General features: G+C 32.2%; 1 protein-coding gene across 2 annotated transcripts; it reads right to left on the reverse strand.

The window, feature by feature from the left end:
* Window positions 1–7,103: 7,103 nt before the first annotated feature.
* On the reverse strand, window positions 7,104–9,922 carry LOC107029517 (cyclin-dependent kinase inhibitor 3). 2 transcript variants are annotated; one of them, XM_027919453.1, is made up of 4 exons: window positions 9,450–9,922; window positions 9,280–9,324; window positions 7,641–7,844; window positions 7,104–7,556 (listed from the first exon to the last, which is right to left on the reverse strand). In XM_027919453.1, exons 1-4 carry the CDS (start codon window positions 9,740–9,742, stop codon window positions 7,487–7,489), a joined length of 612 nt encoding a protein of 203 aa, XP_027775254.1. In that variant the 5' UTR covers window positions 9,743–9,922; the 3' UTR covers window positions 7,104–7,486. The 2 variants fall into 2 exon arrangements, with proteins under 2 accessions (XP_027775254.1, XP_015086431.1); XM_015230945.1 differs by lacking the exon at window positions 9,280–9,324.
* Between the last annotated feature and the right edge of the window lie 1,392 nt (window positions 9,923–11,314).

An 11,314-nucleotide genomic window follows, 5' to 3' on the forward strand; every position in this document is an offset into this window, starting at 1 on the left:
GTGGGTGGGTGGGGGTCAGGGATCGAGTAAAAAAATAAAATTTTAAAATTGAAAAGATTTTTTTAAAATTGTTGTTTTTTCCAAAAGAAATGTAATTTAAAATTGGAGGAGAGTTTTGAAAAATGTTTGCCTTAATTTTTGAAGGGAAATCATTTTCTTTAATTTTGAGGAAAATGAATTGACATGGAAATATATTTTCCAAAATTTTTGTTCCAACCAAACATGAGAAAAATATTTTCTTCGTACCAAACACACTCGAAGTCATGCTTGTTTATCTAAAAGTTGAGGACTCAAAACAGCCTTTTAAATGCAGTTGTCATGATGTTGCATCAAAGTGGGAAAGGCATCTCACTGACATAGTACTCTAAAACTAGCTTCCCTTTGCAACTTTAATTTGTTTGAACAGACAAAAACTAAAAGGTAAACAGTTAATCCACTGAGTTCTTCCAATGGAATACCTACACCCAAATAAATGAAAGATTTATTTCTTCATGATGACAGAAAGGGCAAGTCATCAAATTGCTGCTCACTTTAGCTTTTAAAAATGAACCGAAATTGATAATTCAAATTTCAAAGGAGCCTCAAAGCATCCACCTACAATCTCGAAGCATCAAGAGAAATCAAGAAGAAACAATTTCAATATATGTGAATTTATGCCCACTTTAATCTTACAAGTGTAATCTCACTGAACTCATCATCGACATACTACACTAATAAACTCACTCATCAAACACTAAGGTGTAGTCACATGCTAAATGACTTATTTATTTTCATCTAGCTATGATCTGCAGGGACCATCTTGTTGACCACGCCCTATAGGAACAAGGCTATTTACCGCTTTTTAAACTTGTTTGCATAGGCTTGTGCACTGATTTCATGTATCATAGCAACATGATATCTGACTCTTCGAACATATATAACTCGTACGGAACCTCACGTTGAACTTGAGTCACTCATCACTAGGAAGGTTATAATTACCTTTACATTTCTCGCGCATTATAACAAATGGTTAGTTTCACCAAATATAACTAGTGTATAACAATTATAAATACACTTGTAACACAAGTAAATCAATCTAATTCATCATTTAATAACTTAATCATTTTAAGCATCAACAATCATATCATAGATTACAAGCCTGTTTGAAGACCAATTAATAAGTATTCAATTTATGAGTATACATATGAATATAAATCAAGTCTAAACTCTAATTAAATCATAACCTACTTCAACAGAAGAACCGCATGCAAGTTGATCCGTAAGAGTCTTCCCTTTTCCAAAGCTTTGAATTGTTCAGGGTCTAAAATAAGTAATTACACAATATTGAATTACTTACTCCACAATTCTAGACCTTACGAGCTAAACCCCATTGATTTTACCATTGTTCATTACCTAAATATAGTGATCCGAAAAGTTATCTTTGGAATTTTTTATAAAATTTATCATTTTAACCCTTTTAATAATTGTCCGATTCATTTTCTTATTGGTTTGTGAAGTTGGGTTAGAAAGTTTAGTGCAGTGTTGACATTTTTGGAAGTTTTTAGTTTTATAAGGCTTAAGTTGGTTAAAAGTGGCTTATTGTGTCAATCAAAGTTTTGAGTCTCGGAATGAAATTTGGTTAGTTCCATTAGTTCCAGAATGTGGAATTTGGTCTAGGAGAGTCATCAGTTTCTATTCGGACTTATATTGTGGATTTGAAGCGTTGAGTTAGGAAGTTTGGGTGCTCAGATTAGATTCTATGTTCGAATGCTCGGATGAGATTCCGACAATTTCATTGAATTTGTAGGATGATTTTAGGTCTAGAAGACATTTTGGATGATTTTTGGAGGCTCCGAGGCCAATTTGATCACTTTTGAGCGTTAAGTTCGTTTATTGAAATTTTCACGAGTTTCAGGTCAAGGAGACCTCAAATTCATATTTTGATGGTTCAATTGAGTTTGAAATATCGAGCTAACATAATTTTTTTGTGTGTAATGAGTTTCGAACAAATTTTGAAGGTCCTTTCGGAGACTAATATGTTTAGCTAATTTTTTGTGTTTATTGTATGGCGCATTTGCGAAGTTCTGTTCAGTTTTGCGACATCCACGTTAGCGAAGACCTGATTGCGTTTGTGAGGGTTGAGGTTTTTGATCCTCACATTCGCGAAGGTCTGCTCATTTCCATGATAGACCTATCACTTTCACGAGGAGTCATATTATTCGGGGATAACGTTCACGATCAGGGCGTCGTGTTCACAATGGTCTCGTAAGTGATCTTGAGTTCGCGTTCGCTATTGGTGATTTCAAAGAGTTTTTTCAAGATTTATTGATTGGGTAACAATTTCTAGCTCTTTTTAACTCTTCTGTTCATTAAATATTTCATGATGTTGATGTATAAACATGAGTTTTGAGCCAAACTTTGAAGGTTTTTGTAAAGGGTTAAGGTTTTGATAAAATGGTGAAGTAATGCTTGTTTGAGCTCCGTTTTCGAAATGGTTTTCACTGATAGTTTTTAAATCATTTGGGTAATGCAATACTAAATTCTAGATTTAGCCCTTTTGTTGGAATGTATGCGTTCACGTATATTGATGGGACCAAGTCCTCGGTGCAGTAAAATTAGACAATAAAGAATTAATATAAAAACGTAAAGATTGACAAGTAATTTTATGTGGAAACCTCCTTGCATATGGGAAGAAAACCACGACATGTTCTCAATAGGACTTTTCAAACCGTTTTCACTAATCTTCAACAAGCAAAAGTAAAAGTCGGTTATGACAAGAGATTAGCTTGCTATTTTCCCCACTAAGTAATACTTCCTATCACTTAGCTGAGTCTAAGCAGATACAATACTGCTCTCTATACGAATCCTACCTGATTAATATAGAATTAGAGTAAGCCTAAGTTACACTTAACGTAGCCCTTACAATGATTCACAAAAGTTTGAAACATTTCTTTCTCAATTGAAATGAATCCTACAATATAAGAACAATTATAAGCAATCAAATACAACAAATACAAAAAGCAATAAATGCACTTCGATCAGTTCCTTTGTTGTTCCTTGAAGCTTGAAATTTCTCTTTTTGAATGAATGAATTTTACTGTTGTTTGATTGATATATACCAAGAAAAGTTATTACCCATCAAACAAACACATGGTCGTCCCTGATTGGTGAAGTACTCTGTTGTTTCACCAACTTTCCTGACGCAGACAACTTTTACAGCTGTCCAGCAATTTGAAGCCTGGACGAGTTCATACTCTGCAGAGGACCAAGTCCCGCACTTGTGAGAATATCATCAAAACATCTAAGAGCATAAACACTTATCAATTTCCATCGTTTTGATGATAATATATAACCTGCATAACTCCTCATGTGAGTTTACAATCATTCATTCCTATTGCCATAAACAGTAAGCATTATTCATATGACTAATGAACTCTCCTTAACTCTATCAAGTCCCTTTGTTGAGTTGAGCAGGTTCTTCCTTACAGATGGTTTTCGCTTTGTAAGCTTATGAATTTTCAAAGAAGAGAAGATCCAAATTTAGCTTGTCAAATCATGAATTTGTGTTTTGGTGAGAAGACTATATGAAATACACACAAACTCCTTGGAACCGCCCATTGGCTGAGAGCCTGCCATTCTGGAAGGACGTGCACCTACCACATCAGAAGTGGTAGCTTTTTTGACATTTGTCTTGTCGTCCTTTCAATACACAGTCTTGCAGGGACCAGGTCCCTTGCAAACTTCTTTATGAATTCTTGAAAGGTTTCCTGGCTGACTCTCTTTTGTTAAAGAATGAATTTAATATGGTGTTTGTTATGTTGAAAATATCAACCATAAAGAGTTATTATCCGTTAGACAAACATTTTCGTCCATTCTGATTGGTGTAATACGTTGACGCCTCACCAACCTCTAACACGACAGCGTTACAGATGTACCCCATTGTAGATCTGGACAAGATAACTCAGACAAGGATCAGGTCCCTTCATTTGTGAGGATCATTAAAACACCTAGAATATAACATCCTCATTTTCGATATTAGGTTTTGGGTCATTTTGACCCCGTTTTTCAAAAAATTGATATAGGTGTTGATAGTTTCAAATTCTTATTATGATTTCTTATTTGAATAGCTCGTGTTGTTTTGGATATTGTTTGAAGGGGAAAAGCTCAAGTGTGATTTTCTAAATGCAAGTGGACTTATATAGATTTGTTAAGCTCGTAGAATCTTGTATTTTTCTTGTTTGTGTTGGGGATTAATGTGAATTGAGTTGTTCACATTGATTTATCTGTGGACCACGAATTACGCCCTCGGCTATCATAATATGAATTTGAGGTCATCAAACTCACAACCGATCTTCAAACCATACAATACCAGAATTTTTGTGCTCAAAAACTGTAGATCTTTACCAAATCTCATTTTGAAAAAACTCTAATACTTACACTCAAAAAAAAAAACCTATAACGATAAGACGAATTGTTACAAATTTCCTTCACAAACAAAACAAAGAGAAGTGAAAATAAGTTGAAAGTACAAAATCTGAGACACACATGAGAGAAGTGGAAATTATAAAATCTACATTTTGATCATCACTCATATGAAGGATGAAAAAAAATAAAGAAGAAGGTACAATGTTGCATGTGAGGGGGCAAATAGAGAAACACGAGGGGAGTCATTGGGACTTGACACACATTATTAAATGTACAGAACAATATACGAATTCAGAGTAGTAATAATGGAAAAAAATTACCACAATCACAACCACAACCATACAAACACAAACTTCATTGCCACTGACACTGATAGTTCTGACTAAATCAACATACAAGCCCCAAGATAGGAAAACCCAATTATATATACTGCCACTATGGTCCCAAATGGAATTCACTTCACTTGCATGTGACTTTATTTCATTAAGAAAACAAAATATGTAATCCCTCTGTTTCACAAAAATTAGTGATTTAATTTGATTTTGCATAGAATTGAAAAAAATAAAGAGAAATTTTGAGTGATTTTAAATTAAAATTATGTCAAATGTATAAAATTGTTTTCTAATCTTGTGGTCTTAAACACGTCACGTGGAAAGTCATTCTTTTTGAAACAAATTAAAAAAGAAAGGAGGTTTTTTTTTTAAAAATAGAGGGAATATGTATATACTTGTTATTTAACCACTTCCATAAAATCTCACACCTTATCGTAAGGTAATATTCCTTTTATTCCTAATTAGTTGTCTATTTTTTTTTTAGTTATCGCTAATTATTTGTATATTTTGACAAATCAAGAAAAGACAATTTTTTCACCTTATTCTCAATTAATTGCTTTGGAAAAAGTAGAACTTTTTTAAAATCTTAAATTTTTAATTCATCTTACTTCATCATTAATAGGGGTAAAATGACAAACTCGTTATAATATTAATTGTTTTCTGAATAGATATATCAATTTAAAAGTGGACAAGTAAATCAAAATAACCCATGTAAGTATCGTATCATATATGTCACATTGGATATGAATAAATCATATGATGAACTAGCGAAATTTTAAAAGAGGTCTCTTCATTTTATTTTTTTAAAATAGCATAAATTACTGCTAACAAGCTACATCAAAAATTTGTAATAAGTCAAAATAGTTGAAATCGCAAAAGACATCTAAATGTGAGTTCATATTAAGTATCTAAAATCTAACAATCAGAATTTGTTGAGTATTTTATGGGAGATTGAATGTGCTCACTTTTAGCAAGCAAAAACATATTTTAAAGGACCATTTTGAATTTACTCTAAAACACACTCCCTCTGTCCCCAATTATCCGTACGCATTTTCTTTTTTAGTTGTCTTGAATTATTTGTGCATTTTGATAAATTAAAAGAAGATATATATTTTTTTCTTTATTATATCCTCAATTAATTATTGTAGAACTTCTTGAAAATATTAAGTTTTTAATTCATTCACTTCATAATTAACAGGGTTAACATTGTAAACTCATTGTGTCAATTATTGTCTCCTTAATAGGTGTGTCAATTCAAAAATAGACAAGTAATTAGGAAGAGGGATTAATATTTTTATTGATTTCTCTCGCATTTTAGGTAGGATTTTTATAAAATTTAGTCAAAGTTACTTTTAACAAAAGTGGAGCAAAGTTAAATGATTTTTATGTATAAAAAAAAATAGCAACTTTTGAGTGATGAAAGCAAAGTTAAATGAGCAGTCATGAACAATAGTCCTTCCTTATATTTAATCTTCTTCTGGTATGACAGAAAAATCCTTAAATGTTCCCTGCTGACTCTACATGGTGAATACCTTGCCTAATCTCCCAGTCACCATGGTTAGAGTATGTTTGAATTAATTTTTGATTTATTTTGATCTCTTTAATTTATTCAGATACAAGTAGGAAAAAAAACACATAAAAAGCTATTTTAAAGATCAATTCAAATAGATTCTTAAGCCTTATTTGTTTTCATTAAGATTTAGATATTTGAATGATTAAGATGATGTCTCTAATCTAAACATCAAATTATTTCTTCTAAATCTGAACACTTAATGTCTATGATTATTTTTTTTTCAACATCCGAATATACATAATTTATTTACATGAACATGATAAATATACAATTCAACTAAACATTAATTAAATATCAAAAAGAATTAACAAAATAAAATCACATTTGATTAAAAAAAATTGAACATAGTTTGTAGTGATCGTGAAGGTAATAGTTATTATTAGTGGCTAGTAATAATGGTGGTGATAGTTTTGACAGTGTAGGTGGTTGGTACTATGGTCACTATCACAATGGTGGCTATTAGTAATAGTATTGTGGTTGTAATGATGATTCTATTAATGTTAGTAGTCAGCGGTGTTGATGGTGACAGCTAAAGAATGTGGTAGTAGGCAGACCGCTGCTAGTTATGATCATGGAGTTGATTGGTATTAGAGATCAACCACATCAATGGTAGTGACTAATAGTAGCGGTGGTGATGGTTGGTGGTAATGGCTACACAAAAATACTATCTTAATAATATTAAGATTTCTTTGAAGAGGTGACTAGGATAGGTCTTGCCCTCATTTGTTAATGTAAATACTTGTAGTAAACAAATATGACAAGGCACATCCAACAAATTAGTAAAACATTTGTAATTGGGAAGTAAAGGGCCAGATTTTTATATCCATAGAATCAACAACTTGCCTGTAGGGAAAAAGTACACCACAAACTTTTTGATGTCACAGTGTACTATCATCAAGTGGAGATAAAAAGAGAGCTACAAAACCTAAATTGATTACTGAGAATAAAAAAAAAAAAAGGAAGACAAGTACACAAGACATTGGCTATGTCACCTTGCAAGTTACAAAGACAGTCGAAGCCTAATCCACAATTTATGCCTATTCTACCTTCCAAATTGTTAGTTGTGTGTGTAATCCTGCTATCTAACAGATAACTAAAACTACACCACCTATTTATACAATAGTTTAGTTATGGGAGAGAACATCAAATATCCAGCAATTTCATCAGCCCCACCAGCTTAGTGCTTCACCCTAATCCATTCATAACGGCCAGAAAGCGGTACATCATTTACCACATCAAAGTTGTACCTGGTAGGTGAAATGAACAAATTTTTACATTAGTTCAACATACACGATTGTAAAATGTGTTTTAAAGAGAAAATGACTGCATACTTCTCCATAAAAAGGCGTTGTTGTTGCTGCTCAGCAAAGGTGAAAAACTCCTCGATTTCATGAGCTGAAGGGATATTTCTAAGGATAAAGTTCCTTGTTCTTTGAGTTGTTGTGTTTAACTCTGTTCCCCTTGTCGCAGAACCAGGGTTGACCATTTCGTCCACCTCCCTCACCAGACTGCAAGGTGTGCTTTCTCTAGTGCTTCTGATTATACACATTCACAACTATCAGTTACAAGACCATATGCAAGTAATGAGCGAGAGAAAAAAAGAACAAGAAATTCTGCTGGAACCACAACAAATAGTTATCTACCGACACCTGATCTTCCACAACAACAACAACAAACCAAGTGTAGTCTCAAAAACAGGGTCTATAGAGAGGATAGAGTATACTCAAACCTTATCAGTACATGATCTTCCATACCCCCAAAAAGGGACAATGAAGTACTGAAATAAGATAACTGAATACAATAAAATAACTAGTACTAGGAAAATGAAAAAGGATATCCTATATTTAACCTAGAATATTACTGAAGACTTTGCCTTGGCTTACTCTCAATACGAGACCCCGCGAGGACATGTCATGAGAAAAGCACATAGTGAAAAGAAAAGCAATCAATGGCTTTATAAGCTAAAATATTTTTTGTATAGGACAAATATATCCATGGCCACCACCAAACCCTAATTTCTTCTTTTTCTTTACCCATTTTAATGACCACCATACACCCTTTAGTGCATCAGAATAAACAGATAGCTCTGTTATGACCAGTCATAATGCTTAAGAATATGATACTAGACAAAAAAAGAAGAGAATATCTAACTTGTTATCAGAACAACTAAGATCCAATTAACTATGTAAATATCCAGTCCAAACATCATTTTTCACTAGGAAAGCAAAAGAAGAAAGAGGTCTAACAATAGAAAAGTTAGGGGCTTCCATTTAAAAAAGAGACAGAAACATGACATTTTGCTACATTTAAAGAAATTTCTCATATTAAACTATTTGCTCTTTAAGATCCTTTTCTATGCAGTGGAATATGGTATTCCAAAGGTTGTATACCATAGGATACAAGAAATGGCTACAATTCTTTTCATGTAAGATTCAACAGCTCAAATGCAATATGTAAGAAAATTCACTTATTCTTCCGTATCAAAGACCAAAATCTTGAGGCGCTCGAACGGTAAGAATCAAAAAAGGTTTTAGTTTCACAAGTATAACACAAGATCACTATTGACCACCTTCTCCATAAATGTTAGCATGAATTAACACGTATGTTGCTCGGACTCTTTAAAAATATATTTTTTGAAAGTGATGAGTCCACCCAACTTAAAAGATAAACACTAGAAGAAAGTACAACAACATATACTAGAACCCAAAGAAGTGAAGCTACAAACAAAAGCAAGCAAGAAACAACATGAAGAGGAAGAAGTAAAGGCAAAGGAATGAAGGAAACAAAATTCATCATTTCCTTGACCTGTAAGAGAGTAAAACTTACAAAGCAAACATTTTAAAATAAACTTGCGACTCCAACCATGAAAAAAAAAAATGCATTTTAAAAGCATGATACTCTTCAATCTTCAAACTTAAACGAAATCTCTTTTTTTCATAAAAACAGAAAAAGCACAATAAAAGTGTTTACCCACGAATGCAACACCAACACCAAAAGTGCTCAAAGGGCGTTTCCCTTTCAAACAAAAGCAACAAATTGATTTACAGCTTCAAACAGAGGAAAGATTTCCCTTTCAGAAGTTGAAAAAGAAACCCACTAGAATGAACAAAAGTATAAGTTGAGGGAAGGGAGATTTATACCTATGTGTGTGTTGGAAATGAAGATTATTGTCAGGAAATGAGATTTCATCAACAGACCCAACAGAAGCAGAGTGTGGGTGTGAGTTAGGGTAGGGAATGGGGGTGGGTGGTTTGTGAAGGCGGCGGGAACGAAGTTGAAGGTAACAAGAATCAGAAGCAGAGGAGAGTGAGGGTGGTGGAGTTGAAGAAGAAGAAGACTGAAGACGTTGAAGTGCTAGGGTTGTCGATCTAGTACGAACACCAAGAGAAGAAGACTCCATAACATGGCCACTTTTTCTCAAGTATTTTCCCATGAATGTTTTGTAATGGAAAACAGAGGAGGGAAAATAAAAAGGGATGAGTTTTTAGGTAAAGTTAGGGTTGAAACGGGATACTTATGACTCAACCCTCAACAGTAACGTTAACCATTTTTTCTATTTTCTATACAACAATAACATATTCAAGGGCATCTCCAACCCAAACACTAAATTTAGTATCACTATTATTTTTGTTATAGTTACCAAATTTTACATTAAAAAAAAATTCTCTCTTTTTATTATTATATTATTATTTTTATTCAATTTATATTTTCTTATTTCTTATGTTTTGTTGTAAAATTAGTATGTATTTTATATTTCAATTTTGATGTATGTCAATTACTACTTTGTTGAGTGTTTATTATAAACCATTATTTTTAAGTACATTATATTATTTGTTCAAAAATTTGTATGTTTGTATTTTTAATTTTTGTGAAGGTTAATTGTAGCTTATATTCAATTATAATTTATAATAGAACTAACATAAGTTTAATTTTTGAAAAAAAATCATATACAAAAAAATCATATTCAAAAAGGGAACTGGTGTGATGAATAGTGTTACACCAAATTTGATATAACACTATTCACACACCAAATTTGATATAAAAATTGGTGTGGATTGGAGCTCAAAACACTAAATTTTACATCAAATATAGGATTTGATATAAAATTGGTGTTGAATTAGAGATAGTCTAAAGAAGGTATAATGTACATGGATATTATTACTACTTTTGTAAAAATAGAGAGCTTGTTTTCAAAAAATACTCGATTTAAATACATCAAATTTAAATAGTAGAAAAAAATATATAGTCATCAATAAGAAAAATAGTACAATATTTTATGATTTTATTATTTTGAAAATGAAAATAAGTATATTAAGATAAGCTATTTATTGTATTAAAATCACATTATCTTTTAAGAGTTGTGTAAAGTATAAAGTGGTAATGAATTGATTTACTAATGAACCAATTTATTACACATTAACAAAAAGTGATATTTTTTGTAATGATGGGTATACTTCACTACAATATCTAGTACAAGTATAAAACTAGTTCATTTATTTTAAGAACGAATCAGATTTAGTAGTGTCTTTTCTTTAGGGGTCTTTTAGTGAGAGAGGTATATGTATATCTATAATTGGAAGACAGTGGCTTATGTAATGACAAAATATAACGGAGGGCATAGACGTACCATTTATTAAAGTTCGGAGGTGAATCCGTTCTTTTCATTTCATAATAAAACTCCGTTAATTTCTATTTATATGACATCCTTACTAAAATAGATGGTTCTTAATATTCCTTCTGTTCACTTTCTCTTGTTACTTATTTCTAAAATAGATTTTCAATTTTAGTTGTCACTTTTGACATACCAAGAAAAGATAACTATTTTTTTTCATGGGGAGGAGTCCCAAATCGGTGTTGGAAGTGGGAGTCGGATCACAGGTCAAGGTCAAAAATTAGGACTCAGGTTGAGATAAGAGTTGGATCGAGATTGATTCCCGAATTTTGAATTACAGTCGAGAATTTGGGGTCATCAGATTGGGGTACATAGTCGTGTCCCATGTCGGAT

This window comes from Solanum pennellii, chromosome 9, assembly GCF_001406875.1.
Source record: "Solanum pennellii chromosome 9, SPENNV200".
Classification (NCBI taxonomy): Eukaryota; Viridiplantae; Streptophyta; class Magnoliopsida; order Solanales; family Solanaceae; genus Solanum; species Solanum pennellii.

Excerpts from the sequence above, each read along its gene's own strand:
- LOC107029517 (XM_027919453.1), bottom strand. The coding sequence starts at position 9,742 with ATGGGAAAATACTTGAGAAAAAGTGGCCATGTTATGGAGTCTTCTTCT. Across the intron at positions 7,845-9,279 it reads TGTTGGTGTTGCATTCGTGG|AAGCACTAGAGAAAGCACAC; the intron begins GTAAACACTTTT and ends GTGTATAATCAG. Across the intron at positions 7,557-7,640 it reads CAACGCCTTTTTATGGAGAA|GTACAACTTTGATGTGGTAA; the intron begins GTATGCAGTCAT and ends TTCACCTACCAG.